At 43.4% G+C, this 14622-nt stretch overlaps 1 protein-coding gene across 1 annotated transcript; it reads right to left on the reverse strand.

Annotated features, from left to right (window-relative positions):
- Window positions 1–989: 989 nt before the first annotated feature.
- LOC137954934 (uncharacterized) lies at window positions 990–2968 on the reverse strand. Its single transcript, XM_068801825.1, has 4 exons — window positions 2143–2968; window positions 1671–1846; window positions 1320–1574; window positions 990–1217 (listed from the first exon to the last, which is right to left on the reverse strand). Exons 1-4 carry the CDS (start codon window positions 2966–2968, stop codon window positions 990–992), a joined length of 1485 nt encoding a protein of 494 aa, XP_068657926.1.
- Window positions 2969–14622: the final 11654 nt, after the last annotated feature.

The raw sequence follows: 14622 nt of genomic DNA on the forward strand, positions 1-14622 counted from the left end.
TTTTCTTTTTCTCTTCATTTTTTTTTGTTTTTTTGTTTTTTACTCACCATGGAACTCATGAATTTAGGATGAAAACATGTTCCATTTCATCTCTCATTGCCATACCACAAATCCAGACACCACCACACTTATTTCTTTCGCACCCACACGAACCATAGTGATGAACAATGCTTCACTAGCTCTTCGGCTTGGGTAAAAGTTTTTATTTTTTTCAGGTTTAAAGCTTGTAACGTGGGTTCACACAAAAAACTATAAAGCTCAAAGGGGTTCCACAAAAGGAAAATAGTTAATTACAAGGTAGGCTATTTGGCTTATGTAGTTTATAACAAAGAGGGCCTTAATCATGTTCATGCATGCATGGGTCAATGTGACCTCAAAGAGAATCAAGGAAAGTTCTAAAGAAACAAATCTATGGAAGAATATCTCTCATGAAAGAAAATAGTGAGACTGATATGGATCTGTCATTCTAAAGGCTCAAAATCTCATCGGCTTTTGTCTACCAAATTTAGTCACTACCATCCTCAAAGAAAATAACTAGACTAATTCATTCTCAGTTGGAAGATTACTTATTCAATCGTGTTATGAATATTTCAAGAGCCTAATTTAATCTTGCTCATGACATACACAACCAAGAAATCATTAAAAACCACAAAAACAAAGAAATGTTATTTTTGAATTTTTTTTTAAACAAAATTGGAACACAACCTAAATCCCCTCCCCCACACTTTAGAACTTACATTGTCCCTAATGTAAGGTGAAATTCAAAGAGAGGGCACAAATAACCAAAATATAAATGCGAAAATAAAGAGAAAAAGGAACGAACCCCCCTTGGGTTGCCTCCCAAGCAGCGCCTTTGTTTATTGTCATTGGCTCGACTCAATGCTTCTGTAATTATGGGTCATCCCACATATAGTATTTCACATCACTCTTGACCTTATCTCTTTGACCCCTAGAAAAACCAGGAGGTAACATATTAGTAACCAAATAATTTACAATATTCGCATACCAACAATATTCGCATACCAAGGTAATGTCACACTTGCGGAGAGTAATTTCACATCAGGGAACATTTCCTGCAAATGAAGTTCATCCTGCACATGCTTTTCTTCTTGTGGTGCACTAAGTTTACTGAAGATGATCACTGGTAACGTTCCTCCATCTCCAAGGAACACGTACCTGAGGTGACTGTGGAGATGCTTTAAATCTAGAGTGGGAGCCTGCAATATAGAGGTTAAAGGCCTCTCATTAGAAATTGGTAATGCCATATAAAGAACGTTACCTAACTGCTAAAACAGTGGAATATCATTCAATGTTGTAACAGTTTTCTGCAAATCAGAACTCAAGGCTAACTCCTCATTCTCTTTCTCAAGATGCTTACTAATAGCAACTTCTAATTCATCTTTTTCATCAAGTTCAAAAATTTCCTGTGCGAAAGAATCAATCACATCAATAGAATAAATAGGATTATCATCACCAGGATATTTCGTGGCATCATAAATGTCAAACTTAACAATTTCACCATCAAATTTCATGGTAAGTGTGCCACTATGAACATCTTTCTTAGTCTTGGATGCCTTTAAGAATGGTCTACCTAACAAAATAGGAGCAATTTGGTCACCATTTTCCATATCAAGCACATAGAAATCAGTAGGGAAAATCAAATCATTAACTTGCACAAGAACATCCTCCACTACACCCTTAGGATAGGCATTAGATTTATCATGCAATTGAATCAAACCACCAGCTTTATTCAAAGGTCCAAGTTTCAAAGAAGCATATATAGAATATGGCATGACATTAGTCGAAGATCCTAAATCTATCATGGCCTTCTCAAATCCGATGTTACCTAACGTGCAAGGGATAGTAAACACACCTAGATTCTTTGAATAATTGCAGAAACATTCTCCCCTACTCTCACCTTCTCACATCCTTTAAGTTTTTGTTTCCTTTTAATTGTGCGCAGTTCTTTCAGGAATTTAGCATAACGAGGCACTTGTTTAACAACATCTAAAAATGGAACATTTACCTCGCATCTACGAAAAGTCTCATATAAATCTTTATTTTGCTCATATTTTTTAGGATCTGCCCAAGCCTAAGGAAAAGGAGGAATGAGTTTATAGTCAGAAAGAGGTGGAAACTTACGCTTAGGTACGTCATCATCATTGGGAACATTCATGTCTGCAATGATATTTTTCTCCTTTACTTGCTCCAATGATGCAGGGGTTGCCTTTACCGGGATCTCAACCTCTTTACCACTTCTCAAAAAGATTGCACTTGCATTTTCTCTTGGATTTACTACCGTTTGAGAGGGTAATTTCCCCGAAATTTGTGCCTCTATCCGACTAATTGTGATTGCCATCTGAACCATCTGATTGTCCTTACTTTGAATACTGGCCCATGTCTTCTGTTGAAATTTCAAATTATTAGTCGCAAGATATTTAGCAATATCTTCTGAAGACATACCAGAATTGGAATTTTGGCCCGGTTGTTGTCTAGGGGGATATGGCTGCCTATATTGCTGGTAACTTGGGTGATTTTGAGTCGCAAGCTGATTAACTTGTGGATTCCCATAGCTAAGGTTGGGATGATCCATCCATCCCATGTTATAAGTGTTCGAATAGGGATCATACTTCCTTTGCGGTTGTCCAGGAAAACCACCCGCCGCATTCACTTGCTCAGTGGGCTCCTCTTGAAGAGTTAGGCACATATCAGTTGGATGCCCTACTACTAAACAAATCCCACAAGCCTTCTCTGTTTGCATATTACCTACAGCCATTTGACGAACAAGAGAAGTTAGACTTACAATTTGTTGTTCAATGGAGGAAATATTTACCTCATTAACATTCTTAGATGGAAGGTCAAGCCTAGTGCCGAATTGTTGAGAATTGGCCGCCATATTTGCAATCAAGTTTCTCGCGGCCTCGGGACTTTTATCCACCAAAGCTCCTCCACCAGTAGCTTCAATCATACTCCTATCAGTGAGTAGAAGGCCCTCATAGAAATACTGGATAAGAAGTTGCTAGCTAATTTGATGATGTGGATAGTTTGCACATAATTTCTTGAAACATTCCTAATATTCGTGTAGGGACTCTCCGTTATGCTGCCTTACGCCATAAATTTCTTTCCGAATGTTGGCCGCCCTTGAAGCTGGGAAATATTTCTCCAAAAACAATCTCTTCATCACATTCCATGTGGTAATACTCCCAGAGGGTAGATAATAGAGCCAATCCTTACCTGAATCCTTCAAAGAAAATTTAAAGGCTCGTAATTTAATTTGCTCTTCAGTCACCCCCCATGGGTTTCATACTCGTGCATACCACATGAAACTCCTTTAGATGCTTGTGAGGATCTTCATCTGCAAGACCATGAAAAGTGGGCAAGAGATGTATTAGTCCAAATTTTAATTCAAATGTTCTAGTAGCATCTAAAGTGGGGAACATTAGGCATAAGGAATGTTGATTCAAATCTGGGGCCGCAAGCTCTTTCAAAGTTCGATTTCTAGCCATGACTTCCGCCTCCACTAAATCAGGTTCACTATCAAATTGGGAATCAAGAGCTAGACCGTTCTCTTCAGATTTCCTCTGAGCGTCTCTCCTTAACCTGCGCAAAGTTCTCTCTATTTCTAGATCATACTGCAAATCTGATGGGTTCTCTAGCCATGGATCGAGTTACCTGACGTTCTCCTCTTGATTCTAGTGTTGAAGAAGATGAAGGAAGTGTTGAGCGTCTCTTTGAATGTCCTATAGCTGCTGGTGAGTTCAGAGAGAAGGACAAATAGAGAGGTGTGCGTTGTTGGCGAGTTTGGTGAGGGAAAAGAATGTGACCGTGAAGAGAGCATGAGCTTCAAAGGAGCTCTACCTTAGGCCTCGATTTAGGAGAGAACTTGTGTTATGGACTCCATAGCATCACGAGTTATCCATAGGCATAGGAATTAAATTATGTCAATTTAATTTTCATGTAATTTCAATTCGGTTTGGTTTACTTTATTTGGTTTGGTTTAATTTGGGTTGGTTCAGTGTAATGTGGCGTGAACCACTTGACCTAATGGGTCATCTTTGTATTTTCGTGCTCAACCCTATTTAGGGGGACGTGAAGGAAAAGAGAGGCAGGTATTGAGAAAATTATATTTTACAGGTCTGATTCTCCCTCAGAGGTCAAGGTCGGATTCTCCCTTTGAGGTCCAAGGTTGAGCTTCCTCCAAAGCTCCTTCATTCTAAATTGAGTTCCACCATTACTTGTTCAAGAAACAAGGTTTCTCTTCCAACGTCAAGATCAACCATGGAGGGAAGAGTGGAAAGAAGGGTGACTCGATCCATGGCAAGGGACGAACCTAACATCTTGGTAACAGAAAGGTCCACCCTTGGGGATTCCTCTTCCCATGACGATTTGAGACAGTTAGTAGAAGATAATAGGCAAAGGACAGATAACCAGGCTCATGCCCTGGAAGAGGTGCGTCAAACAACCTCTGATTTGCGTGAGGCAATAAAATCAATGGATGCTGCCATCCAAGCTCTCCTCCGGAGACAAGAGGACCATGATACACGAGCCCAACCTCCAGCTGCCTACTCTCCACCGGCCGAACACCATCCATTCCACCCACCACCTCCCCCACAACCACCAATGCGTCAACACCATTCCCATCTGGGGCCTGCCTTTCAAGGACCAAACACTATGCCCAGGTATTTAAAACTTGACTTTCCTACGTATGATGGGTCTAAGGACCCTTTGATTTGGTTAGCCAAGTGTGATCAGTTCTTTTACCATAAAAATACACATGCGGATGAGAAAGTGTATTTGGCCGTCTACCACATGCTCGATGAAGCACTTCTATGGTGCCACCAATTCCGAAATGACCAAGTGGTTCAGGATTGGGCAACTTTTAGATAGTCTTGCATGATGAGATTTGGTCCTCCTGCTAGTAGCAATCCATTGGGCGAATTAATCAATTACAAACGAACTGGAACACTAGAGGTGTACCAAAAGACCTTCTAGGAAAGGTTAGCCCGAGCAAACCAGTTTGTTAGCCACACACAGTATGTTCATATTTTTACTGCTGGTTTGACAGAAGCTCTGCGTTTAGAAGTTGAATTACATGCTCCTACAGATTTAGACCACGCTATGAATTTAGCCAGAGATTTTGAGGACAAGCAGCATGTTCTAAAGGAGTCACTTGTCAGAAAACTAGCTTGGCCAGGAAGGCACAATGCCTCTGCGCCAAACCATTCCTATGGACCTCCAAGATTTAGAGACAGTGCAGCCCCATGCCCAAACATCTCTAATTCAGCTCCACCTTCTCCTTACTTCAAAAAACTTACTAGACAGGAAATGGAGCAGAGAAAGGCCAAGGGCCTCTGTTTTAATTGTGAGGAACAGTATGTTTTTGGTCACCACTGCAAACGATTATTCAGTATATGTCTGTGGGAGGATGGAGACGAAATACCACAAGAGGAAGAAATTGTGGAAACTGACCACGAAGATCCAGAGATTTCCCTTCATGCTATGACTGGTCTACGCAGTGCAAGCACGATGCAGGTTAAAGCCCAATTACATCATTTACAGTTACTGGCTTTAGTTGACTCGGGTAGTACAAATAATTTCATCAATCAGCAGGCGGCAAAACAACTTGGGTTAGTAGTACAACAACAGAATGGTCTTTCTGTATCAGTAGCCAATGGGGCTAAAATTACTAGTGTAGGCATATCACTAGCCACGCACTTTGATATTGAGGGATAAATTTGTTGCAGATTTTCTGGTGATTCCACTATCAGGATTCGATTTGGTCCTAGGAATTAAATGGCTACAATTGTTGGGACCAATACTATGGGATTTCCAAGCTCTGACCATGTCTTTTATAGAGGACCAACATCAGATTATATTGCATGGCACACAAGCACCACTCACCTGTGCACTACAGGTTGCCCAAGTCCAGTCCAAAAATACATGCCAGTTATCTCACTTACTTACAAAATTTGAGGATATCTTTCAAGACCCTACTGCCTTACTGCCACTTAGGCACTGTGATCACCGTATCCGTTTGAAAACGGGGACCGAGCCGGTAGTGGTACGTCCGTATCGTTACCCTCACTTACAGAAGGATGAGATTGAAAGGCAGTGCCAGCAGATGTTAGCACAGGGTATTATTCAGCCCAGCCGGTCTCCTTTTTCAACACCGGTATTACTAGTCCGCAAGCATGATAAGTCATGGAGGTTCTGTGTGGATTACCGACAAGTCAATGCCCATATAATTAAAGATAAATTTCCTATTCCAGTGGTGGACAAACTGTTAGATGAGGTACATGGAGCTACTATATTTACTAAACTCGATTTGAAATCTGGCTATCATCAAATCCGAGTTCATCCATCAGATGTGGAGAAAACAGCATTCTGCACGCATCACGACCATTTTGAATTCCTCGTAATGCCATTTGGTCTATCGAATGCACCTCCACCTTCCAGGCCCTCATGAATGAGGTATTTTCCCCTCTCTTGCAAAAATATGTATTGGTCTTTTTCGACGATATTTTGGTCTATAGCAACAGTTGGGAAGAACATCTTCAGCACCTTCACCAGGTATTTTCTCTTATAATTTCACATCATTTGGTTTTAAATCGGTCAAAATGTTCTATGGGCACATCAGAAGTGGCATATTTGGGTCACGTTATTTCAGCATCAGGGGTGAAGGTAGACCAGAGTAAGATACAAGCGGTCACAGATTGGCCTATTCCTACATCTATTACAGCCTTAACAGGATTTTTGGGCCTAGCTGGATATTATAGAAAATTTATTTGTAGCTATGGCCAGCTTGCAGCTCCGCTCAACAATCTCCTTAAGAAAAATGCTTTTACCTGGTCAGAGACAGTAGCTCATTCTTTTCAGCAATTGAAAGACACCTTATCATCAGCCCCAGTTTTGCAGCTCCCCGACTTTGAGGAGTCCTTTGTAGTGGAATGTGATGCTTCAGGGGGCGGTGTTGGTGTAGTGTTGCACCAACAGGGCCACCCGATTGCTTATTTTAGCCGTCAACTGGGCCAACACCACCACAAGTTGGCAGCTTATGAGAGGGAATTGATTGGATTGGCGAAAGCTATACAGCATTGGCGCCCTTATCTTTGGGGACGTTGTTTTTTAATTCGCACTGATCATTACAGCCTCAAGTATCTTCTTGAGCAGCGTCTCACTACTTCACCACAACAACATTGGTTAAGTAAGCTTATGGGGTTTGACTTTTCTGTCGAGTATAAACCGGGAAGTTTGAATGTAGGGGTTGATGCCTTATCTCGTCGGGACGTTCCTGAGCTGTAATTAAACGCCATCAGTCAGCCCAGAGCTCTCTTGTTGGATTCTATACAGGAAGAGGCTGTTATGGTCCGAGGGTTAAGTACCTATGTCTTCCGCTCCTAACAGGCCGGGCTTTTGGGTAGTATTGGCTAGGTGCTTAACATTTGGTATCAGAGCTAGCACTGCATCCCGACTTCAAATCCCGGCGGACCCTAAATGGATGCGGGTGGTCACGCGCCTGGACTGACCCGGGTTTGACCCAGCTCCGGTTGCTCTGTTGTGGTAGCCTCCGCGGTCGTCGGCTCGGGGAAGGGCGGGGTACTGTTATTGTCCGGGGGTTAAGTACCTATGTCTTCCGCTCCTAACAGGCCGGTCTTTTGGGTAGTATTGGCTAGGTGCTTAACAGAGGCACAACAGTACCCAGATATTATCTCCTTATGCAAGGATATCCAGCAGGGCACAGCGGCACCACATTGGACGATTCAGGACAATCTCGTCCTCTACAATAACAACATTTTTCTACACCACACATCCCCTCTGATTAGTAGCATTTTGGCCTCCTTCCATGACAGTACACATGAGGGCCGAAGGAAAACATATTTTCGAATCAGTAGGGAATTTTATTGGAGGGGCATGAAGCGCAGTATAGCTGATTATGTGGCGGCTTGTCAGACTAGTCAACGGAATAAAGCTGAAACATTAAGTCCAGCGGGGTTGCTCCAACCACTTCAGCTTCCGTCACAGGTCTGGTGTGATATTTCTATGGACATCATAGATGGACTTCCCTCTTCGTCAGGTAAATCTGTTATCCTGGTAGTGGTGGATCGTTTCTCTAAATATGGGCATTTCATTCCTCTGGCACATCCTTACACTGCAACGCGGGTAGCTCAAATTTTTATGGATAACATTGTACGATTACATGCGATGCCTAATTCAATTACCAGTGATAGGGATGCAATCTTTACATGTACCTTCTGGAAAGAACTCTTCAAGTTACAAGGTACAACGTTAGCCTTTTCTTCAGCCTACCATCCACAGACTGATGGTCAGACAGAGGTCGTCAACAAAACCATTGAAATGTATCTCTGCTGTTTCGTGGGGGACTCACGTAAGAGGTGGGTTAAGTGGCTCGCCTGGGCTGAGTTCTGTTACAACACCTCCTACCACAGTGCTCTCAGCACAACCCCATTCAAGGTGGTATATGGTAGAGAACCTCTCCGTCTTTTAGCCTATGAACCAGGGGCCTCGAAAGTCGCAACTTTGGACCAAGCATTGGCTGAAAGAGACACATTCATCACAGAGGTGCGCACTCATCTACAGAAGGCACAAAATTCTATGAAACAATATTATGACAAGAAGCACCGGCAAGTCTTCTTTTCTCCTGGAGATTATGTTTGGTTGCGTCTCCAACACTACAGGCAGCTGTCATTGACAGCCTCCAAACGTCACAAGCTCTCTCCAAAATATTACGGTCCCTTTCAGGTGATGGACCGCATTGGGACAGTGGCCTACAGATTGCAGCTTCCGCCAGACGCCAGAATTCACAACGTCTTTCATGTCTCACAATTAAAGGCCTTCCACGGTGATTCGCCCATGTTACACACCCCGCTGCCACCACTCTATGAGGGACGTACTTTCTACCCCGGCACAGGTATTAGAAACTCGTCGTATTCATGGTGATTGAGAGATCTTAGTGCAATGGGCTGATGCTGACCCCAATGACACGACATGGGAGCCATTAGTGGCGTTTCACACCCTCTACCCCTACTTTGAACTTGAGGACAAGCTCTTTCTCCAAAGGGGGGGGGGGTGATGGTATGGACTCCATAGCATCACGAGTTATCCATAGGCATAGGAATTAAATTATGTCAATTTAATTTTTATGTAATTTCAATTCGGTTTGGTTTACTTTATTTGGTTTGGTTTAATTTGGGTTGGTTCAGTGTAATGTGGCGTGAACCACTTGACCTAATGGGTCATCTTTGTATTTTCGTCCTCAACGCTATTTAGGAGGATGTGAAGGAAAAGAGAGGCAGGTATTGAGAAAATTATATTTTACAGGTCTGATTCTCCCTCAGAGGTCAAGGTCGGATTCTCCCTTTGAGGTCCAAGGTTGAGCTTCCTCCAAAGCTCCTTCATTCTAAATTGAGTTCCACCATTACTCGTTCAAGAAACAAGGTTTCTCTTCCAACGTCAAGATCAACCATGGAGGGAAGAGAGGAAAGAAGGGTGACTCGATCCATGGCAAGGGAAGAACCTAACAACCTGATCCAATTAATCTACTGAAAATGGTTTCTTCTTCATTCCATTTCACGCCCCTTATAAAACCAGGGCATGCCTTAGACAGCTAACGTTAAAAGACATGAGTTTTCAGCAAAATTACACCAATCACCCTCTATGTCTATCCGCTACTCTTAATGCTATGAAGTCCACAACACCCCCCTTATAGAAAGAGCTTGTCCGCAAGCTCAAAGGTGGGGTAAAGGGTTTGAAACTGCTGGAGGGGTTCCGATGAGGCTGGAAGCAATGCTGCGTCAGACCACTGGATGAGCAGCTCTAATGAGTCTTGGATGCGGCGAGCCTACAAGACCTGAGACGGGCAAGGAAGAGTATACCATTCATGGAGTGGAGGCAAGGGCGTATGCAGCAGGGGAGAGTCACCGTGAAAGGGCTCAAGAGAGAAAGAGCTTGTCCTATACCTGCTAGTGAGTTTAGAGAGAAGGACAAATAGAGAGGTGTGCGTTGCTGGCGAGTTTGGTGAGGGAAAAGAATGTGAGTGTGAAGAGAGCTTGAGCTTCAAAGGAGCTCTACCTTAGGCCTCGATGTTATGGACTCCATAGCATCACGAGTTATGCATAGGCATAGGAATTAAATTATGTCAATTTACTTTTCATGTAATTTCAATTCGGTTTGGTTTACTTTATTTGGTTTGGTTTAATTTGGGTTGGTTCAGTGTAATGTGGCGTGAACCACTTGACCTAATGGGTCATCTTTGTATTTTCGTCCTCAACCCTATTTAGGGGGACGTGAAGGAAAAGAGAGGCAAGTATTGAGAAAATTAGATTAAACAGGTCAGATTCTCCCTCAGAGGTCTAGGTCGGATTCTCCTTTTGAGGTCCAAGGTTGAGCTTCCTCCAAAGCTCCTTCATTCTAAATTGAGTTCCACCATTACTCGTTCAAGAAACAAGGTTTCTCTTCCAACATCAAGATCAACCATGGAGGGAAGAGAGGAAAGAAGGGTGACTCGATCCATGGCAAGGGAAGAACCTAACATCTTGGTATCAGAAAGGTCCACCCTTGGGGATTCCTCTTTCCCTGACGATTTGAGACAATTAGTGGAAGATAATAGGCAAAGGACAGATAACCAGCCTCATGCCCTAGAAGAGGTGCATCAAACAACCTCTGATTTGCATGAGGCAATAAAATCGATGGATGCTGCCATCCAAGCTCTCCTCCGGCGACAAGAGGACCATGATACACGAGCCCAACCTCCAGCTGCCTACTCTCCACCGGCCGAACACCATCCATTCCACCCACCAATGCGTCAACACCATTCCCATCTGGGGCCTACTGTTCAAGGACCAAACACTGTGCCCAGGTATTTAAAACTTGACTTTCCTACGTATGATGGGTCTAAGGACCCTTCGATTTGGTTAGCCAAGTGTGATCAGTTCTTTTACCATAAAAAAACACCTACGGATGAGAAAGTGTATTTGGCCGCCTACCACATGCTCGATGAAGCACTTCTATGGTACCACCAATTCTGAAATGACTAAGTGGTTCAGGATTGGGCAACTTTTAGACAATCTTGCATGATGAGATTTGGTCCTTCTGCTAGTAGCAATCCATTGGGCGAATTAATCAATTACAAACAAACTGGAACACTAGAGGTGTACCAAAAGACCTTCCAGGAAAGGTTAGCCCGAGCAAACCAGTTTGTTAGCCACACACAGTATGTTCATATTTTTATTGCTGGTTTGATAGAAGCTTTACGTTTAGAAGTTGAATTACATGCTCCTACAGATTTAGACCACGCTATGAATTTAGCCAGAGCAATTGAACACAAGCAGCGTGTTCTAAAGGAATCACTGGTCAGAAAACTAGCTTGGCCAGGAAGGCACAATGCCTCTGCGCCAAACCATTCCTATGGACCTCCAAGATTTAGAGACAGTGCAGCCCCACGCCCAAACATCTCTAATTCAGCTCCACCTTCTCCTTACTTCAAAAAACTTACTAGACAGGAAATGGAGCACAGAAAGGCCAAGGGCCTCTATATTAATTGTGATGAACAATATGTTTTCGGTCACCATTGCAAACGATTATTCAGTATATGTCTGTGGGAGGAAGGAGACGAAATACCACAAGAGGAAGAAATTGTGGAAACTGACCACGAAGATCTAGAGATTTCCCTTCATGTTATGACTGGTCTACGCAGTGCAAGCACAATGCAGGTTAAAGCCCAATTACATCATTTACAGTTACTGGCTTTAGTTGACTCGGGTAGTACACATAATTTCATCAGTCAGCAGGCGGCATAACAACTTGGGTTAGTAGTATAGCAACAAAATGGTCTTTCTGTATCAGTAGCCAATGGGGCTAAAATTACTAGTGTAGGCATATCACTAGCCACACACTTTGATATTGAGGGATAAATTTGTTGCAGATTTTCTGGTGATTCCACTATCAGGATTCGATTTGGTGCTAGGAATTAAATGGCTACAATTGTTGGGACCAATACTATGGGATTTCCAAGCTCTGACCATGTCTTTTATAGAGGACCAACATCAGATTATATTGCATGGCAGACATGCACCACTCACCTACGCACTATAGGTTGCCCAGGTCCAGTCCACAAATACATGCCAGTTATCTCACTTACTTACAGAATTTGAGGATATCTTTCAAGACCCTACTGCCTTACCACCACTTAGGCACTGTGATCACCGTATCCGTTTGAAACCGAGGACCGAGCCGGTAGTGGTACGTCCGTATCGTTACCCCCACTTATAGAAGGATGAGATTGAAAGGCAGTGCCAGCAGATGTTAGCACAGGGTATTATTCAGCCAAGCAGGTCTCCTTTTTCTTCACCGGTATTACTAGTCCGCAAGCATGATAAGTCATGGAGGTTCTGTGTGGATTACCGACAAGTCAATGCCCATATAATTAAAGATAAATATCCTAATCCAGTGGTGGACGAACTGTTAGATGAGGTACATGTTGCTACTATATTTACTAAACTCGATTTGAAATCCGGCTATCATCAAATCCGAGTTCATCCATCAGATGTGGAGAAAACATCGTTCCGCACGCATCACGACCATTTTGAATTCCTCGTAATGCCATTTGGTCTATCAAATGCACCTTCCACCTTCCAGGCCCTCATGAATGAGGTATTTTCCCCTCTCTTGCGAAAATATGTATTGGTCTTTTTCGACGATATTTTGGTCTATAGCAACAGTTGGGAAGAACATCTTCAGCACCTTCACCAGGTATTTTCTCTTATACGTTCACATCATTTGGTTTTAAATCGGTCAAAATGTTCTATGGGCACATCAGAAGTGGCATATTTGGGTCACGTTATTTCAGCATCAGGGGTGAAGGTAGACCAGAGTAAGATACAAGCGGTCACAGATTGGCCTATTCCTACATCTATTACAGCCTTAACAGGATTTCTGGGCCTAGATGGATATTATAGAAAATTTATTCGTAGCTATGGCCAGCTTGCAGCTCCGCTCAACAATCTCCTCAAGAAAAATGCTTTTACCTGGTCAGAGACAGCAGCTCATTCCTTTCAGCAATTGAAAGACACGTTATCATGAGCCCCAGTTTTGTAGCTCCTCGACTTTGAGGAGTCCTTTGTAGTGGAATGTGATGCTTCAGGGGGCGGTGTTGGCGCAGTGTTGCACCAACAGGGCCACCCGATTGCTTATTTTAGCCATCAACTGGGCCAACACCACCACAAGTTGGCAGCTTATGAGAGGGAATTGATTGGATTGGCGAAAGCTATACAACATTGGTGCCCTTATCTTTGGGGACGTTGTTTTTTGATTCGCACTGATCATTGCAGCCTCAAGTATCTTCTTGAGCAGCGTCTCACTACTTCACCACAACAGCATTGGTTAAGTAAGCTTATGGGGTTTGACTTTTCTGTCGAGTATAAACCGGGAAGTTTGAATGTAGGGGTTGATGCCTTATCTCGTCGGGACGTTCCTAAGCCGTAACTAAACGCCATCAGTCAGCCCAGAGCTCTCTTGTTGGATTCTATACAGGAAGAGGCTGTTATGGTCCGGGGGTTAAGTACCTATGTCTTCCGCTCCTAACTAGCTGGGCTTTTGGGTCGTATTGGCTAGGTGCTTAACATTTGGTATCAGAGCTAGCGCTGCGTCCCGACTTCGAATCCCGGCGCCCCCTCAATGGATGGGGGTGGTCACGCACCTGGACTGACCCAGGTTCGACCCAGCTCCAGTTGCTCTGTTGTGGTAGCCTCCGCGGTCGTCGGCTCGGGGAAGGGCGGGGTACAGTTATAGTCAGGGGTTAAGTACCTATGTCTTCCGCTCCTAACTGGCCGGTCTTTTGGGTAGTATTGGCTAGGTGCTTAACAGAGGCACAACAGTACCCAGATATTATCTCCTTATGCAAGGATATCCAGCAGGGCACAGCGGCACCACATTGGACGGTTCAGGACAATCTCGTCCTCTACAACAACAGAATTTTTCTACACCACACATCCCCTCTGATTAACAACATTTTGGCCTCCTTCCATGACAGTACACATGAGGGCCGAAGGAAAACATATTTTCGAGTCAGTAGGGAATTTTATTGGAGGGGCATGAAGCACAGTATAGCTGATTATGTGGCGGCTTGTCAGACTTGTCAACGGAATAAAGCTGAAACATTAAGTCCAGTGGGGTTGCTCCAACCACTTCAGCTTCCGTCACAAGTCTGGTGTGATATTTCTATGGACATCATAGATGGACTTCCCCGTCGTCAGGTAAATCTGTTATCTTGGTAGTGGTGGATCGTTTCTCTAAATATGGGCAGTTCATTCCTCTGGCACATCCTTACACTGCAACGCAGGTAGCTCAAATTTTTATGGATAACATTGTACGATTACATGCGATGCCTAATTCAATTACCGGTGATAGGGATGCAATCTTTACAAGTACCTTCTGGAAAGAACTCTTCAAGTTACAAGGAACAACGTTAGCCTTTTCTTCAGCCTACCATCCACAGACTGATGGTTAGACAGAGGTCGTCAACAAAACCATTGAAATGTATCTCTGCTGTTTCGTGGGGGACTCACGTAAGAGGTGGGTTAAGTGGCTCGCCTGGGCTGAGTTCTG

The sequence above is a fragment of the Aristolochia californica genome, unplaced genomic scaffold (assembly GCF_029961685.1).
Source record: "Aristolochia californica isolate CCGP_79_NKW_82.1479 unplaced genomic scaffold, dmAriCali1.0.hap1 SCAF_2, whole genome shotgun sequence".
NCBI lineage: Eukaryota > Viridiplantae > Streptophyta > Magnoliopsida > Piperales > Aristolochiaceae > Aristolochia > Aristolochia californica.

Coding starts and splice junctions, on each gene's coding strand:
- LOC137954934 (XM_068801825.1), bottom strand. CDS start 2,968: ATGATTGAAGCTACTGGTGGAGGAGCTTTGGTGGATAAAAGTCCCGAG. Junction 1,847..2,142: donor TGATGATGACGTACCTAAGC/GTAAGTTTCCAC, acceptor CTTGCACGTTAG/GTAACATCGGATTTGAGAAG. Junction 1,218..1,319: donor GTTCTGATTTGCAGAAAACT/GTTACAACATTG, acceptor TCTATATTGCAG/GCTCCCACTCTAGATTTAAA.